Source organism: Trachurus japonicus, chromosome 5 (genome assembly GCF_045865225.1).
Source record: "Trachurus japonicus isolate A0001 chromosome 5, Traja_1.0".
NCBI lineage: Eukaryota > Metazoa > Chordata > Actinopteri > Carangiformes > Carangidae > Trachurus > Trachurus japonicus.
The window spans coordinates 26,238,901-26,256,793 of record NC_140911.1 but is presented as its reverse complement, the minus strand read 5'-3'; the positions used below and the strand labels follow the sequence as shown (position 1 = coordinate 26,256,793).

Genomic DNA, 17,893 nt, shown 5'->3' with positions numbered 1-17,893 from the left:
ACTGTGAGTCAGTGAGTGAGTGAGTGAGTGAGTGAGTCAGTGTCAATGTTGCAGGGATACCCCTTTGCTGCATTATACCATGTGTCTGGAAGAGTGAGTGAAATTCAAGTCAAGGTAAGTGCTTGCTTCAGGAACAGAGGGTTACATTACACCAAGGTCACACCAGAAACAAGATCCCTTCTGTGTGAGGGCCAGAGAATAAAAATAAAGCCGATTGTTTGTGCATCTTAAGCTTTTTATCATACAGGGCAAAGCTGTGAAAGACGTGGTGGTTCACTCGCATTGTATACAGCAGTGACTTTGAATATTTTAACTTATCAGTGCTTTTGCTTCACTTTTACTTGCTCGAATGTAAATGAAATAATCTGGCATGAAAGCACAATCGTCAAAACATACTCAGCTCTGCTTTACCGTTTGCTTGCGATATGCTGTTTGTTTGCTGCGGCACCAATGCACATTGTGGCATTTACAGTGACAGCAACTGTGTCACTATGATGATGCAAAGCTGGGATTTGAGGTTTTTTTTGTTTGTTTGTTTGTTCGCCAGTGATTCAAGGCACCAAAATATTTGCCTCGGCGTCATGCAGCAGTCTCATCTGCATTCAACACTGCTGCTGCTGCTGCTGCTGCTGCTGCTGCTGGGCCCGGCCGCCACTCTGACTCACAGGACGCCTGAGGGACAAGCCCAAGTCGCACAGTTTCCAGGGTCACGAGGTCCTGACAAAGCGTCTGACCCCCCACGACCAGCTAACCATTTTAATCTCATCTGTCAAGGTTAAGACAAACACAGTCTTGGAAAGCGCCTTAAAAAACCCCAAAAAAAACAGCTTCAAAAGAAATTGTTCGAGGTCAGCATTGCTACTGTAGTTGGGCGAATCTTTTGCTCAGCCTCATTTGGTTGCTATGGAGACGGTTTCTGGGGGCAGCAGTGGGAGGAGGCTGGGCGGTGACATCACACCTACAGCGTCTCTGGTGCCTCTGGGATATTTCAGGTAAAGTTACAGCAGCACGATGACAAAGCACTTTTCATCCCCCTGCAGTCAGCTGCTCTGGTTAAAGATGGATTAGAAAACGTGTCCAATCTGTAGATTATTGGTTTTCCTTGGGACACGTTCTCCAGCATATCCCACAGCTGCCTATGAGACTGGGTTTCACTGTCAAGCTTTAGTATGTCTGCCCTCTGGGGGGGGGGGGGGGTATATGCTGTCTGTGACATGCTCTCTGGGCTTTCCTTTGTCTCACTGAAAGCCCTGAACAGTGAGTCTTGATGCAGAAAAGTGAACTTTATGAATACCCCCCAGAGTGCCATTACATGTTCTCCAAAGAGCAGATGGATGAATGGCACCTAATGGCAATATGTCTCCTGCTTTCTATTTTTGGCAGCGGTGAGTTACAGTTTTAGGGCAAATACTGTACCACATAAAAATATCATCAGAGCAGGAAGACAAATGTGCAACGCTGTGAATAATTGCACCGGATGCAGCCACTACCTTCCACTCCCACCCCACCCACCCCCACCGGCGTGTCATAAACGTGCTCTGGTAAAGTTCAGAGACGCCGAGCGGCACCACGCTCTCCGTGTTAGCATGCTGGGTATCATCAGAGGTAGCTGGCCGCTGGCAGGCATCCTTCTTCTCATGCAGGGAGCGTTGGTATGGTGAGGACAGCGAGGAGACGACGCGAAGGGGGGGAAGCCCGGGGTCTCCCTTCCCCCACCTCCACTCCCACTCCACCCAGACACAATCGAGCAGAATCCTAGACTCCGATCCCCCGGTCCGCCTGGAGCAGCAGTGTCACAGAGGACCAGCTGCAGAGCCGACTGCTTGCAGTTGTCTGCTTCGGTGTGTGTGTGTTTGTGTATCACACATGTGAGCTCGTATATGTGAGAGCCTTCTGTCTCGGACTCGGTGCAGAGTGTGCACACGTCCTCCCCAGGACTAGGATGCATTCAGGCGCACCAGCTGTGACTGTCTTACAGCTGTGCAGCTCTCAGTCTCTCTCTCTCTGGGACAGTGGGACAATAAGATCATTTAAAGAAACTGGTGGGTGATTTGTCCACTTAGAGTTAGGGTGAATTAATACCAATGTTTCTGACACTAAAACAATAGTCTCAGAGAGAGACCTTACTTACCTACTAACAAATATAAACTGATTTTTCTATCATTTTAATATATTTCTGACAAAATCAGGTAAACTTGCTGTCAGATGTTAAATGTACACCAGCAGCTGTACAATAAGCTTCCACAGCAAAACAAACTGGACATTAGGAGCCAAGTGACCAACAATGAAAACAAGAACAGACAATTAAGGCTACATTAATTGATTTTCTTTTTTCTTTTTTTTGGCCACTTGGTGGCACTGGAGCAAGATGAAGATGCTGACACAACATCACCTCAGATGTTGTCATCTCAGCAGACAGTTGCGTATTCAGACATCCGGCAGAGACAGAGCAGCGTTACCATCTGAGTGTGTGTTATGAGAAGTTTAATTAACAGCATTCATGAACCGCTCTTAAGAAGAAATGTCTTCTTAAAAGCCACTTGTGAAGTTTTCAAGCACATTTGAGAGCTGACACACTTGTGCAAAATACGTGATTATTGCAGTTCTGCAGTTGCGTAATATTATGTGATTTGAATTAGAATCGTTTTTTATCATTTCAAATGTTATTAATATTTAAAATATATATATTTTACAAAGCATTGCAGTCTCTTAAAAAACACTATCACATCTGTTACTGTATATTTATTGGGGAACTAGCAATTAAGTGACCATGGTATTTATGAAGGCACATCTCTCTCTGCCTTGATGCTGGTCCAGCTCAGATAAGTCTGGACAAGTCTGTCCCCCTCCAGTGAACTGCATCTCTACTCTGTTTGGCGTTACTTGAGATCGTTCTTTACTTCGTCAGTATGTGCATTCACTGAACGACTTACAGCATCCCATGCTTTTTTTCCCTCTGTTACTTTGCATCTACTGCTGATGCTCGTACAACGGCTCTTTTTTGTTCACTTCCCGTAGCAGTACCTCCATTTCAGCACTACCTCTTTACGTTTGGAGTCCACTTTAGATTTTCTTTGGGCATTTTCACTTTCTCAGCTCACCTTCTTTGCTCAATCTCTGTGGAGTCTTTAAGAAGATATTGGTGAATGAGGCCAAATATTCAGTGTCTCCACAAACTCCTCGAAAATATCTGACTCCTCAACTCCTAAAAGCTGCACTAACCTGTAACCAATAATTGTCCACCTGCAGCTTGATGTTGGGCAAGAAGTTAACAGTCCGTTGACCGGCACTTTTGGAAAACAGATGTCGCAAACCACAAACAATGAGCAGAAAGATCCAAAAACACTGTGGAGCTGAAGGAACTCTGCAAACACATCCAGCTCTGTGAGCAACATGCAACACATGGTCACTGAAATAATGTATGAAAGATTCTGAATAAATATAATATAATAATAAATATTTCTTGGTTGATTCATCTTCTGTAATAACATAATAGTTATATTCATAACAATATAAGCCTATTCCCTGAGGAGATGAGTGTAAACAGATATAACTGATAAATACTTTTGAGCATCATTGATCTCATGAGGCCACAATATCTCAGCCTGTTAAGCTCTAACAGGTTTACCTCTGATGCTTCTCTCTCTGCAGACCAGAGGACAGGTTGAGCTGCAGGCGGCCGTTGTAGCGCTGCCGTCCAGCTCTGCAGGAGATGATTAACGATGGTGGGTAACATGGAGGTGCGTTTTCATTTCCCCCTGGTTAAAAATACATTGGAGAAGGGCTTTAACTCCAGCAGAGGAGACAGAGGGAACAAAGCCACTCAGCAGTTCTGAGGCACAGCACCTGGAGCTGTGTGACACGTAGTAGCACCTGGCCAGACGGAGCGAGGTCTTTGCAGCGCTGCATGCAAAACTTAAGACTCAGCAAAGCAGACAAAATGTTGTAATCTGTGAATTTAACTGCTTTGCATATAAATATCTACCACCTCTGCTCTAATTTAAGGTGGTTCCAAATGTGTGTTTATCTTTCTTCAATGTTTTGTTTTTGTGTTTGATGTGCTCAGTCTGATTTGTAGATCAAATGAAGCATCTATATAATTATGCAAATCAAATGTGGACCTGTGTTACCAAACAGGCCACCATCATTTAAAATCTCTGTCATCAAGACTAAACTTTGCCAAACAAAAACACACATGACCAAATATACCAAGTATCTACAGTACCAAATATACCAATATCTCACCCCAACTTAGGTCAAATAGTAAATATCAGTCCCAGAATATGAGTTACAATGTATGGAGAATAGCTGCCCTTTCAGAAACACACAAGGCTGTAGTAAAGTAAAGTTTTCTTCTGCTCCGCCCATAGCCACATGTCCTTTATTTAAATGTTTCTGTATTTTAAAAAAATCACAAGCTCCCATGCTGCAAAAGCACATTTTGCTTCGTAACAGCCAGTGCACCTCAGAGTGAATTTGAGTTTTTTCCCCCTCCGACTCTGGCTCACAAAGTGTAATTCCCTCTTCGTCACCTGGGAAACAGAAATTATGGGTCAGACTAAAAGCCTTTGGGTGGAATTTTAAGGTAGTTTCCTGCCCTGCGTGAGAAACTCCATGAGACAGCCACACCACCAATTCTAGGATAAAACGCTGCTCCTGCCTCAATGACCAGGGTCTCACAAACTACACCCGTGCATGCATAAACAGCAGCAATAGTAGTAATGATAAATAACAGCAATTCTAACTCTTCTGTATTTTTTTTTTTTTTAATTTTCCTCTGATCTGAATAAAACCCAAGTATATTAGTATTTACATCTGTGAAACACCATTAACGGCAAAAGGAAGGGTTTGATTGCTGAGGAGGATTAATGCTCTGCATGAATAAGTAGTATAGGCACTGGCAGGTTATGAGGACATAATAAGGAAAAAGCAAAATGTAATATATATGTACTTCATTTCCACATTTCTGCTGTCTCTGAAAGAGCACGAATAAACTTTTTCAAAAGTTATTCGGCAGAGCCTTTGAACTGGATGACACTACATTCCACATGTGTATCTAACACACTGACCACTCCCTTAGACATTTGGTCTGTCAGTACATTTATGCGCATTATGTTGTGATATTGCTTATGTTTGTGGTTAGTTATACCTCGAGACAGACTCATCTGGGAATATGAAACATTTTTACAGCTCAGTTGTGCTAAATAAGACACAAACAAGCAATCCAAGACAGTTGGGAGATCAAATTACCTAAATTATGCACTGCACTTCAATAGCATCATAGTAAAAAGCATAAGAACATGTCTCCTTCATAAAACTTAAAGCTTTAAGTCCTCCAATCAGCATTTATGAGCAGCATCATATAAATATATATGCTTTACAGAACACCATAGATAAGAACATGGATCATTATAAGACACAATGACTGTGTTTTCATATCTGTTTGCCTCCACTTAAGGTGACCACAGAGGACTTAGTTAAATAAAATACATAAACTGCTCTCAATTACATTACAGTGTTTTAAAATGCTAGTGGGAGCTGTAGTCTTTAAAATCTAATAAGGAGCACTTGAATATCATCAGAGCAAGATCAATGTTAATCTCCTTTGTAACAGTGATAACTGAGATGATCCACTAGAGGGCAGTGCAGAGCTATTTTCAACAGCAACTTCAACAACAACACAGCTCAACCTGAAACCAGCCAGGACTTCACCTAGAGTTCAGCAGCTGGACCTATGCATTCATTGACTTAATTAAAGACACTGTGAGCATGGCTTTAAACATGTTTTACCTCATTTATCATTAATCATACATACTAACAAACACTCCTTAATCTGTAATAAGTGTTAAATGTTAAATAAATAATTGAAATGTTATTTCTTTTAATTAAAAGTGACAAATGGTCTCCAGTTCATGCTTGTCCTAAAGTTTACTGTGCTCTGCCGTTTGTCTCTGTAACCTGGAAATCTTTGGTTTCTAAAGAGTTCGTCAAACAAAACAAGACATTAGAGGACAGGACAGTCTTTGTCTTCTCAGAACAATGTCGATATAAAGACCAAACGATTCACTAATTAATCTAGAAAAGCATCAACACAATAATAAATCATGAAAACAAGCGTTTGCTGCAGCCGCCATGGCAGCAGTTTACAGAGGCTCTCATACATATTGCACGCCAAAATGAGATACAGCTGCGTAATTAATGTTCAGAAGATTCCTTTGAGTTTCACTGTTTGTTTGTTTGTTTGTGTCACTTAGCCTACAAGCGCACATGCAAGTGTCTGCTGGAGGGGATGAAAGGTGTCTGACGTCAGGCCTAGTTGGCATGCCAACTCAAGAGAACAGGTCTGGAAAACAGATCAGCCGAGGTGGTTTTGGTGACGGGAAACAAACAGCTACCTATGATATTCATATGTTTACATATCTGCTGATGCACAGCCTGAAGATGTACAGATTGTTGACTTCACCGAAAGGTCTAACACTGTAAAGTGTCTAAAATTGATTCATCCACCTTTACAGGAACAGATACGGTATCACGAATAAAAATAAAGAAATAATAAAAATAAATAAATAAGTCACATAGTCACAGTCTCTTCAAAGACAAAAAGGTGAGGATGAAGGTTACCGAACCACCACAATAGGGAAGTCTTGTTATGCCATGGTAACATTAGTGGGGGTTACCCAGGAAACCACCGTCGTCATGGAGACTGCATCACAAGCTGGGTTCAGTGAGCAGGGGGGCGGGACATGCCGCGTTGTCCCTCCTTTCATCCACGCTGTTTTCATCCTGTCATCACATGACCGCTCTCTTTCTCACACACACACACACACACACACACACACACACACACACACACACACACACACACACACACACACACACACACACACACACACACACACACAATTATTCGCAATACGTTTCATCTCCCCCTCTGCTCGTGTGCATATTCATCCATGATGCTGGCGGTAATGAGATGTTCGAGTCGGGATCTCTTCATTTTCCTTTTTATTTAATGTAGGCTAGGCAGTTCTGAATAATAAAAATACAGTAAAGCTCGACTTATAACTCATGATAAGCATCTCCATCTACACCACTGTGCGGTTTATTACCTGAATAATAATCGGAACAAGACTCAGAGTCCATATCTCCACATGTTATGATATTAGTTTTTCTCGATTGCTAAGACACATTTCTCGAAAGCTTCTCTCATTTTCTCTAAACTGTGAACACAAACCCCAATTTTCAAGCTACATTCACAAAACCTCAGACTCTTCTTGCAAAACCAAACTTTGACCTCAAAACAGTTCAATCTGTGCCCAAAACTGAACTTTGTTGCCAAATCGTGCCCCGAGTCAATCAAAATTAAAAACACTACTGAGCAGCCACTAAACACTACATAGAAAAATAGAAAACACAATGCTCAGCACATGAAGCTGTAGAAATAAATGTTTATCGTTCACTGTAGGCTAAATGCATGTTGCAAAACAAAAAACCTGTGCATTTACACTGTAGCACTTTTCTCCTTCCCTTTCTTTCACCCTCCTCCTTACCTCTCCACATCCATTTCATTCCCTTTTCCTTCCTTCTTTTTTTCTGCCCAGTTCATCCCTCCCTCCCTCCCTCCCTCCCTCATCCTTTCTTTCTTCACCCTGTCACCTCTCATCTTCTCCTCTTGCAAAACAAAAAACCTGTGCATTTAGCACTTGTACATAGTAAAAAAAAAAGGAGTACAAAAAACAGAAATCTTGTGCATTTACACGTAGCACTTGTACAGTACAAAGACAAACAGAAATCTTGTGCATTTAGCACTTGTATACAGTAAGCCTACGTAAAAATAAAGTACAAAAATATAGAAATGAGAAGTGCACAACTCAGCAGGACTTCATCCTGAACTGGCTTACAGTATATGTGCCCTCACATCATTGGACACAAGTGTTATCAATTTTGAGTTGTTGTGTTCAACCGGTGAAACTTGTGCTTTACTTGTGTTTGACTTTTGCCACCTGTGCTCAGCATTTTGCAACACAGGTGCATCACAATGAAAATGTGTTGGTAAGATGTGTCTAAACAGGTGAAAAGTGCTGATGGTTTTGCCAAAAGAGTGACTGATTCAATCAGTGGGTTCAGGCAACTGAGAATTTGGTTCAGACAACAGGGTTTAGTGTTTTAGCAATTGAGAAAAACTGTAAATATAACCTAAACAAGTGGTTACGCATAAAATGACCAGAGTCTATTCATCACATACTGGACAATGGAACTTTTCTGTCCACGAAGTACACGACGTCGTTTTTGACTGACGGATACATACAATATAGTAAAGTACTGTATATGCTACACGTGTATCCCCAACCGTGAACATCGACAGCATTCGCATTATTACATCGAGATATGTAGGCATCATGTGGCACTATACACTGAAAAAATATCTGTTTTAACAAGCCGCTTACTTCATTCAATGTAGTTGTTTTGTTTTTATACCCGACAACAACGTGGATAGAAATGAATACTCCTCCAGTGGGTCACAATAATACTTCTCCGCACTTAGAAATACTCAAAACATATGGATCTACACTAAGAGCAGTAGGCTATGATAATCTCCCGTTCGTGTAAATGCAAAAAAAAAAGAAAAAAAAAAAGAGGGATAAATTACTTGTTAAAACGGACATTTACGCAGCGTTCATCCACAGATATGGACTGACATATTACGAGCGGCTATATATATATATATATTAAAAAATAAAATATTAAAGCTACTGTTCATGCTTCACACATGAGCCGTGTCTGGTTCATTTACACGTCCGTGAAGATCTTTTTGATGTTCACGCAGTTCTGGTTGTTCTCGGTGGTGAAGTTGGGCTGCTGTTTGAAGGCGCTGTTGTTGATGCCCTCCTCTATCACCATGTACTCCGACTTGCTGAGGGACGAGGAGCTGCAGGACCTCCGCAGCTCCTCGGAGGGCAGGTGCTCACAGCTGGCCGTGTGGGCGTACTGTGGGTGCTCCTCTCCGTCCGTCTCCCTGTGGTAAAAGTAGTTGAAGTTGGACACAATCACGGGCACGGGTAAGGCAATGGTCAGCACGCCCGCTATTGCGCACAGCGACCCCACGACTTTACCACCGATGGTCACCGGGTGCATGTCCCCGTATCCGACCGTGGTCATGGTGACAACAGCCCACCAAAACGCGTCCGGGATGCTGGTGAAGCTGGACGTGGGGTCGTCCGCTTCTGCGAAGTAAACCGCGCTGGAGAAGAGGATAACTCCGATGAAAAGGAAGAAGATAAGCAGACCGAGCTCCCTCATGCTGGCCTTGAGGGTCTGCCCCAGGATCTGAAGTCCCTTTGAGTGGCGTGAGAGCTTAAAAATGCGAAAGACCCTCACCAACCTGATCACCCTCAGGATGGCGAGGGACATGGCCTGCTGGCCGCCGTTGGTTTCCGTCTCGGCCAGCTCCGTCCCCAAAGTGATAAAGTAGGGGATGATGGCGACTATGTCAATGATATTCATGATGTTTTTGGAGAAGCAAGTTTTGCTCGGGCAGGCGAAAAACCTCACCAGCAACTCGAAGGAGAACCATATGATGCACAGGGTCTCTATCACAAAGAAGGGGTCTGTGAAGGGGTTTGGCGCGGAGGGAGCGGTGCCATTGACCGCCGGGGCCACCGTGGCTTGGTCTCTCTCATCCCGAAATTCCGGCAGAGTCTCCATGCAGAAAATGACAATAGAAATCAAAATGACAAGAACTGAAACAATGGCTATCCCCCTCGCCGGCCCTGAGCTTTCAGGATACTCAAACAAAAGCCAGACCTGCTTTTGGAAATCATTTTTGGGCAGCACGCGCTCCTCTTCTTTGATAAACCCTTCGTCCTCTCGGAATTTCTCCATGGCCTCCTCACCCAGCTGATAAAACCTAATCTCCTCGGAGAAAATATCAATGGGGACGTTAACAGGTCTCCGTATGCGCCCCCCCGACTGGTAGTAGTACAGGATGGCATCAAAGCTCGGTCTGTTCCTGTCGAAGAAGTACTCGTTCCTCAGTGGGTCAAAGTAGCGCATCCTTTTCCTGGGGTCGCCCAGCAGCGTGTCTGGGAACTGGTTGAAAGTTTTAAGTTGCGTCTCGAAGCGCAGACCCGAGATGTTGATCACCACCCTCTCGCAGCATCCCTGACGACCGCCGCCGCCGCGCTGGTATCGATCCGCCGACAGGTGAGGAGCCGAGAGCACGGCCGACTCCTCCAGCATGTTCTCCACCGTCATCACGCGCCTCGCCTGCACCTGCACCTCCACATAACCCCGACTGCTGCTGCTGCTGCTGCTGCCCCTGCTGCCCCTCTGCCTGGCGGATGAGGGCGATTGGATCACGCTGGAGATCTGCTCATCCATACAGGTGGTTTCTGGTCTTGGGAGGTGTGTGTGTGTGTGTGTGTGGTGGGGGTAAGGGGGGGTGGAAGGGAGGGAGGGGGTGTGCCACGCCTCTCTCGGCCAAAGCTCACAGCTTTGGGGAGCCGAGGCTCACATCTCCTCTCACTATCACCTCTCTCTGTCTGTGTGTGTGGATCCACAGTGAAGCGCGGCACTCCCCTCTCCGCCTGAGTGGGTTTTTTTTCCAAACACGTTGACACCCGCCCACGGCGCGCATATGTCTGACATACGTCCACCACCACTCATCCAATCGGAAATTAACTTGACACTCACTCTCGAGCGCGTGCACCTTCGCACCCTCACACCTTCACTCAAGTGTTGTGGCGCACACACGCACACACACACACAAACATACACACTTGCTGAATCACCTGTTTGATCCAAGTTAAGATTATTTCCCTGTGAGCTCAACACCTTCGTCACGTGCAAGTATCAACAAAGCTGCTGCTTGCTTTATGCCACACACACTTGTCCTTTTCTCAACAATCAGAAAACGACAGTGGCCCTAAAAGCCCCAAAAACTAATCGATTTTTTTTTTTTATGACTGAAAAAACCAGCAATAACACGGAGGCAGCGGCATCTCTTTGCTCCGCTGTGTGAAGTCTGGCCATGTTAACGTCTTTTTCCACACAAACACTAAGTCATTTTCTTTTTGGCAACAGGCAACAGAGGTCTGCACCGTGGAGATATCCACTGTCCAACTGCGACAAAGCAGGATATTTAATTGCTTGTTCTTTCAATAAGTGATTATTTGTTGTGGAGGGGCTGCTGCTCTCCATGGTGCTGAAAAAGAAAAAGCGCGCACCAGCATGTACAAAATCAATGCGCGCTCTCCCTCTGCCTCTCCCTCTCTAGAGCAAATGAGTGCTGACTTGAGTTTGGTATGTGCACAATGTGTGTGCGTGTGTGTGTGCGTCTGAAGATGTGTTTGCAGTTATTGGGAACACAAGACTGAAGCCTCGGGATCAGTCACCTCGGTTCCTCTCTCCTCTCCGCCATGTGGTGATAGAATCGCCTCAAAGAAGCTTCTGGAGTGTCAGCCTTTGTTACAGCTGTGATTAATGACGAAAATGTAAAATCCCTGTTGTTTGTAATTCATCCTGACAGGCCTCATCAAAGGCCCCCTCCCCGTCTCTTGTCCCTGTCCCTGTGCACGGGTTAATGAGTTCAAACGGGGTCCAAGTCTCCCCTGCACAGTGAACTCTTGCTTTTATTTGTGTTGTTGTGCCACTCTGGGTTTTGATTTCAATACATGAACGTGTGAAGGAAAAGCTGAGCCTCTCCTCTATCCAAATACGGCAAACATCTAGTACTCAACTGAACATACTCAGAAAATCCTCTTAAAGCGGATGACACTCATCTAAAAAACCTATTGACCTCTTTTGCAGCTGCTTGAAAAAAAAAATTAGTTCTAGGGCAGGGGAAACCTCTTGCTAACGGGAACACTGTATACAGGGGAAAAAAACAGAGTTTTGCTGGCAGGCAGTACAGTGAAACTGAGGTAATACCTTTGAGTATATTAGCCAGTGTTGAAAAATATCCAGACGAAAAACAGGGGAAGCACAAAATTGCAAACTAACCTAATTTCTATTGAACCAGAGACTTGAAAGCACCACAAATGTGTTGGAACTTCCTGACAGGAATTCAGAAATACTACTAAGGTTTAAGTACAATTTTAACCTCTAAAGGGTGTTTTTTTTCTTTCTTTCTTTTTTCAAAATCCTTATTTATGACTTCTGTCTAATTGTGTAGGGTGGCTCCAATACCAAAATACTGCTGAAAATATACAATCAGTGAGTGTGTGTCTACGCTCTGCTCTGATACCTTGTCATTTATTAATAAACTTTAGGGAGATAGCCAGAGTCAATCCCAAGTGGGGTACACCCTGGACAGGTCATGCAACATGCAATATACATATAGTTTTCACTTAAAGAGACCCCGAGGAGTTTGCTTTTGGTTATAAAAGAGTCTCATATTAAATGGATACGCAAAAGTCTCTGGTTTCAGCTTGTTGCAGCTCTTCTGGTGTTAAAACCAAGCGCATCTTTACTACGTCCCAGCAGTTGTCAATGGGCTGATGTGTCTCTGTTACCTACAAAAGCAAATGAGCCCATCAGTGTGAAGATACGCTATTTCTAAGTAGTCTAATTTTGGAAGGCATGGTCGGGTCAGACAACTGACCAAACCATACCAATAGATACATTACGATGCTAAAAAAAAATAAGCAAGTCCTGTCTTCTTTCCGACGTTTCCAAAACAAATCTACACGTGCCGGACAGACAAACATCTTCACGTCAGTGGGAAATGCAGTCTTCATTCCAGTAAAACACCACTGCTTTTGTCCACAGGGGCCGCCAAAATCAACACTAAATAAAAAGTCTGTACAGGGGCTTTAATGTGGATGAATCTACGTTATTGAAAACATAGAAAAAGCAGGCACATCCCAAAATCTGAAACGCTGGGTGCCGGACATAAAAAGTCAATGATGAAAAAGAAAAAATCCCCAAACCAGCAAAAGCTCCAGAGCAATAATTTATTATCACCGAAGGGGGGAGTGTAACGTTTCGGGCTCAAGGACCCTTCCTCAGACTAACAGTCTTAGTCTTAGTCTGAGGAAGGGTCCTCAAGGACCTCAAGGACCAAAACGTTACACTCCCCCCTTGGGTGATAATAAATTATTGCTCTGGAGCTTTTGCTGGTGTGCGGATGAATCTACGTTACCCACACTTGTTAATGGGTCCATATTCGATAAATATATCATTTGGCGCTGATTTTTAAACGCCGCCGTCAACACATGAGTGGACTCGTCCACAGCATTAACTGAGAGAGGAGTGCAGTGCAGGCGCGGGGGCGGAAGCGCGCATGTGTGTTTTTCAGAATAAAACACCAATAGACAAAAAAATAATCGTTTTTCTTCGATTACAGTGTTTTTATGATCGTGAGAAGCCAAAATCGTAATCACGATCAAAATTAGATTGATCGTGACCTATCCCCCCAGACCTGAATCTCTCCTTATTTTTCAGATGGGCTGAAACTCTACAGGCTATCTGCTGCCGGTCCCTCTTGGATGGGTAGCTACTGGACTGCACACATCAAGGTATGACAGATAATTAGGTTATGAAAAGACACAATAAAGCAAAAAGCTTATTTCCAAAGAGACAGAGGCCAGTGTGGTGACATGGACATACAGTATGTTGACATTATGTTTCTGGGCTGTTTCTTGGTCAACACGCTCCTCAATACCAACATAAACAGAATCCAAGGGTTTGCAGTAAGAAAGTCATGCTGTTATTAACAACCTCCCAGTAGCTGCATCTCAGTAAGCATGGGGAGTTTTTTTTCATCTCCATGGCAACAAAACATCAACTGTTTTGTTAAGAGAAAAGGAGTAAAGTTGAAGAAGTTACATAATTTCCGGTTCCAACCCAGCAAGGAGACTATTTTTCACAAGCCCACTTAGGAATGAACATGTTGCATATCTGGATCAAAAGGACCCAGCCGGTTTTCTTAGTGAGTGTGTGTGTGTGTGTGTGTGTGTGTGTGTGTGTGTGTGTGTTGACTACAAGGCCACTTATCAAACACACAATCAGCTTGACAATAAGGGACAGATATGAAGCTTAGATCCTGGGCAGGAGAGACACTTCTGTTTCACAACACCACTTGTTATCCAACAGCCTTCAGCTATGGTTCCCCCACCCTCTCTGTTTCTTCTCTCCTCTTATCCAATTCAGTCTCCATTCAAACATAATATAAATACATTAAATGTTATTTCCACTGGGCCATGAAAGCACTGTTTACTCCTGTAAACACAGACTGAGTGAGTGTATCTGCTCAGGGCCTGATTTCAGATTCAGAGAAAAATCTGTTGTGATTTGCTCTGCGGCTCAGACGAACCTCAGGGTAATGAGGGTTAGGGAGAACAGTAATTGATTGGCCGAGCAGCAGACAGAGTCTCACATGAGGTGAAATGCTCAGCTGTCCTGATTACATTGTGATGACACTGAATGCATGTGTGCCTCTGTAGGTTTAAGAGAGAGAGGGCAGATCCCCCAAACCCCCTTTGATGTAATGCAATTCCCATGCAGATAACATCAGCGGAAGAGCCGACGTGTCCCACTCCGTATCAACACTGTTTTTTCTAGCAGTCAGGACACTAATACACTACATATGATTTATTGTATTTGCAAACACAAGCCAAAGAGCGTCCCTCGATACTGACCCTGTTGCACACATGCGACAATCTCACATGCATTCATACACAGACCATGTATTCCACAAGGTCGCGTAGTCAATTTTCTCTGTAATTTTCTGGTCTGCTCTGTTGGTTCCCTGTTGAGGATAAAACAGGCCTATTATATGTCCAAACCTCTGGAGCTGCAAGCAGCTAAAGATAGATTTTTTTTATCAGTCTGGGAAGTTAAAAAATGACTTATTAACTCTGGCAGACGCTGGAATTTTAAGTGACGTTACAAATGACATTGTGCGACTGGTCTGCAGGGGGATGAGGGCATTTGATATAATAATCCCTTCCAAAATTTCTTAAGTGCATTTTTCATTCTTCAACATTGTCAAGGGGTGTCGAGGGAAAATAGGGCCGGTTTCCATCAAAAGCGACGGCTGCTCTTTGAGAAATGAGGGGCAAGGGTCTTTTTCCCCCCGTCCTGTGTCTGTTGGGTCTGGCTCGCAGGCACACGCTGACTGATCAATACAGGCAGAGAGAGAGAAAGAGATAAAGAGAGAGAGACCAGCATCTATCGATCAGTCACGCATTGGATGTGGTCCCTGCCAACGCTGGATCATTACACGTTCACACTGTCCGTGGCCGCAGCGCTCATGAGTCAAGGTGAAGGCCAAGGTCATAGATAATGCTACCACACTGAACTTGCCCTGATTCAAAGCAGCTCTAAGTGAGGGGTTAAAGGAGCGGTGCATATTGATTTCTCTGCCACGCAATATCTTTAAAAACTAATTGATATAATGTAGTTGACATGATATTAAATGTATAGGGTACATGTTGCGGACACACATCAATAAGAAGGCTGCAATCAATTGAATTTATGAATAAATAATCTAATGAGTATCCATAGTGAATCACGATTAATCTCAAATTATGTGCATGTGTTTGATAATGGACAGATATGCTGCTTTATGCAAATGTAACTTTATAAAAAGATTAATAATAATAATGATTATGTTTTGTACGGTGCATTTGTAAGGCACTCAAAGATGCTTATTATACATTAACCAAAATACCGAAACCCTAAAGGCTTCACTGCATTTGACAAAAAAAATATGCTTAATGATATGACAGTGACAGTTAAAGGGATAGTTCAACATTTTGGCAATTTTGGCTATTGCCATAATCCCTATTATAGGTAGTTTCATGACCTTTAAATATCGGTGCATGTTGTTTTGAGATAAACAGGGCAGAGACGTGAGCTGCTCAGTGAACACAATGGAGGTGAATGGTACAGGCAAACTCATCAAATACACAATCCAACAACTCCAAAACGCTCTTGTGAACAGGTCGTGACCTGCACATTCACCACGCTATGAAATAATCATGTATAATAATTATGTGACATCACAACACACAAAGCAAATACTCAAAAACAAATACTCAAAAACAACTCCGTCTTGTAATGTTGTGTTATTATTACAGAAACAAAAGACTCATGAGCATCCTGTCCGTAGCAGAAAGACCGAATGCCGACAATCTGCTAACATAGTTTGCAATTGGAGAGATCATTAGCTCGTTCTCCAGACACTACTTGCTTGCTTTGTTGAGTAATCACACGGCTCAGGTGGCATTCATGTTCTGTCAGACTGTACAGTACATGCCCTTGCAAATTAGTGGTATATAAATATAATTTGGGTTGATACTAAGATTTTGGATTTGACATGCTAAATGCTTCAGTAGGTCCGTCTCACCGCTGAGGAAATGCGAGCAGCTGCTGCCACAGTGATGCATTAAACAAGTCTGACACACATGGAGGCCAACCAGGGAATTTAACTCATCAGCTTCTGTGCCTTAATGTTATAGTTGCTCTTCAAAAAAACAAACACACAGCCAGTAGCACAGACACGCCACTTACAGCATACACTAATACATGGTGCATGTTTTTTTTTTTTTTTGCATGTCACACACACAGAGGCAGGAGCCAGACAATGCAACACCTTCCAAGACAATCTCTCGCAATTGTGGACGGAGAACAAAAAGAAGTCTTTTGCTCAAACACAAATCCCATAACTGAATGATAAATATTTCTGATTAGCATCTTCCGACCTTTAACAACACAGACAGCAAATACACATTTTTTATGCTCTCGACTCAAAGCGGGTCAAAATTGGCATTTTACTGTAGTCGCAGCTGCAAGCAAAAGTCGCACTTCCCTCTGAGATGTGACAGGATTGATGTGATGCAAGTATTGAGAATTACAGTGCCAGATATGGCATGTGACGACGCTCTGTGTCTCATTGCTATTCCAACAGGCATCCCCGGAGTAAAATGTGAAGGTTGAGGGCAACGAGGAGGGCGTATGTTGGGGAAAAGATCCAGCCTCCTGGATTAGAGTTCCCCGGGGAGAACGGGCTCTCTGGCCCTCCGCATGACATGCCGTCACAGTTATGGATTGGTACGGCTGCACGGAAAGACCCCCTTAAGCATTTGGCCATTGCTTTATATCCGAGCCGCTTTCAGACCACAGGCATGGGCTTGGATGCTAATAAATGCTTTTAAATTGAAATGTGGACTGAGCTCGGTCATCAATTTTGTCAAAACGTTGATGGGAAGGTGGGAGCTGGGCCGGCAAAATTGAAAGAGTAATGTAGGCCCTCTGGGACTTGCTTCAACACACTCGGCTTGTGTTTAATGGTCATTTTTCATCATTCAGTCTGCACAATAACAGCAGCTATTAAACCCTTGCATACGGTGCAACTGACTGGGGGCTGCAGCTATTATTTTCATTTTTGATCACATGATTATTCATTATCTTTAGTTTTTGGAGCGCATAATATCATCAGGTGTTTTTTCCAAACACCAATCGAAACTGCCCCCAAGAAAATCAATTTAACTATAATGTAAATCAGGTAAAAACAAAAAAAACTCATTCAATCCAATGTTTTGTGTGCAAAAAGACCCTCTCTCATTTTGGGCCATGGTCGTGGAATGACCTACAAGCCAGGATGAGATTGGGCTCTCTCATCCCTCTTTCTGGCTTCAAACACACAATCTCAGAACTTTTAGTCACCAGCTGCATCTGTGACAATTAACTTAATTCTGTAATTGTGCTGCTTGTCTTTGATGTTTGATGTCTCTCGTTACCTTGATCTTGTTTTGTATGTTTGCTTGTATTTGTACTAACTGACCAGGACATCCTTGAAAAAGAGATTGTTAAATCTCAATGGATCCTTCCTGAATAAATAAAGGTTAAATAAAAAATTGATGATCACTTAAGATCAATTTAGCAGCAC

At 43.3% G+C, this 17,893-nt stretch overlaps 1 protein-coding gene across 1 annotated transcript; it reads right to left on the bottom strand.

Moving 5' to 3' along the window:
• Positions 1-8,640: 8,640 nt before the first annotated feature.
• Positions 8,641-10,380, bottom strand: LOC146987706 (potassium voltage-gated channel subfamily A member 3-like). The gene has a single exon (XM_085777030.1). It carries the CDS (start codon positions 10,378-10,380, stop codon positions 8,791-8,793), a length of 1,590 nt encoding a protein of 529 aa, XP_085633156.1. The 3' UTR covers positions 8,641-8,790.
• Between the last annotated feature and the right edge of the window lie 7,513 nt (positions 10,381-17,893).

Coding starts and splice junctions, on each gene's coding strand:
- LOC146987706 (XM_085777030.1), bottom strand. CDS start 10,380: ATGGATGAGCAGATCTCCAGCGTGATCCAATCGCCCTCATCCGCCAGG.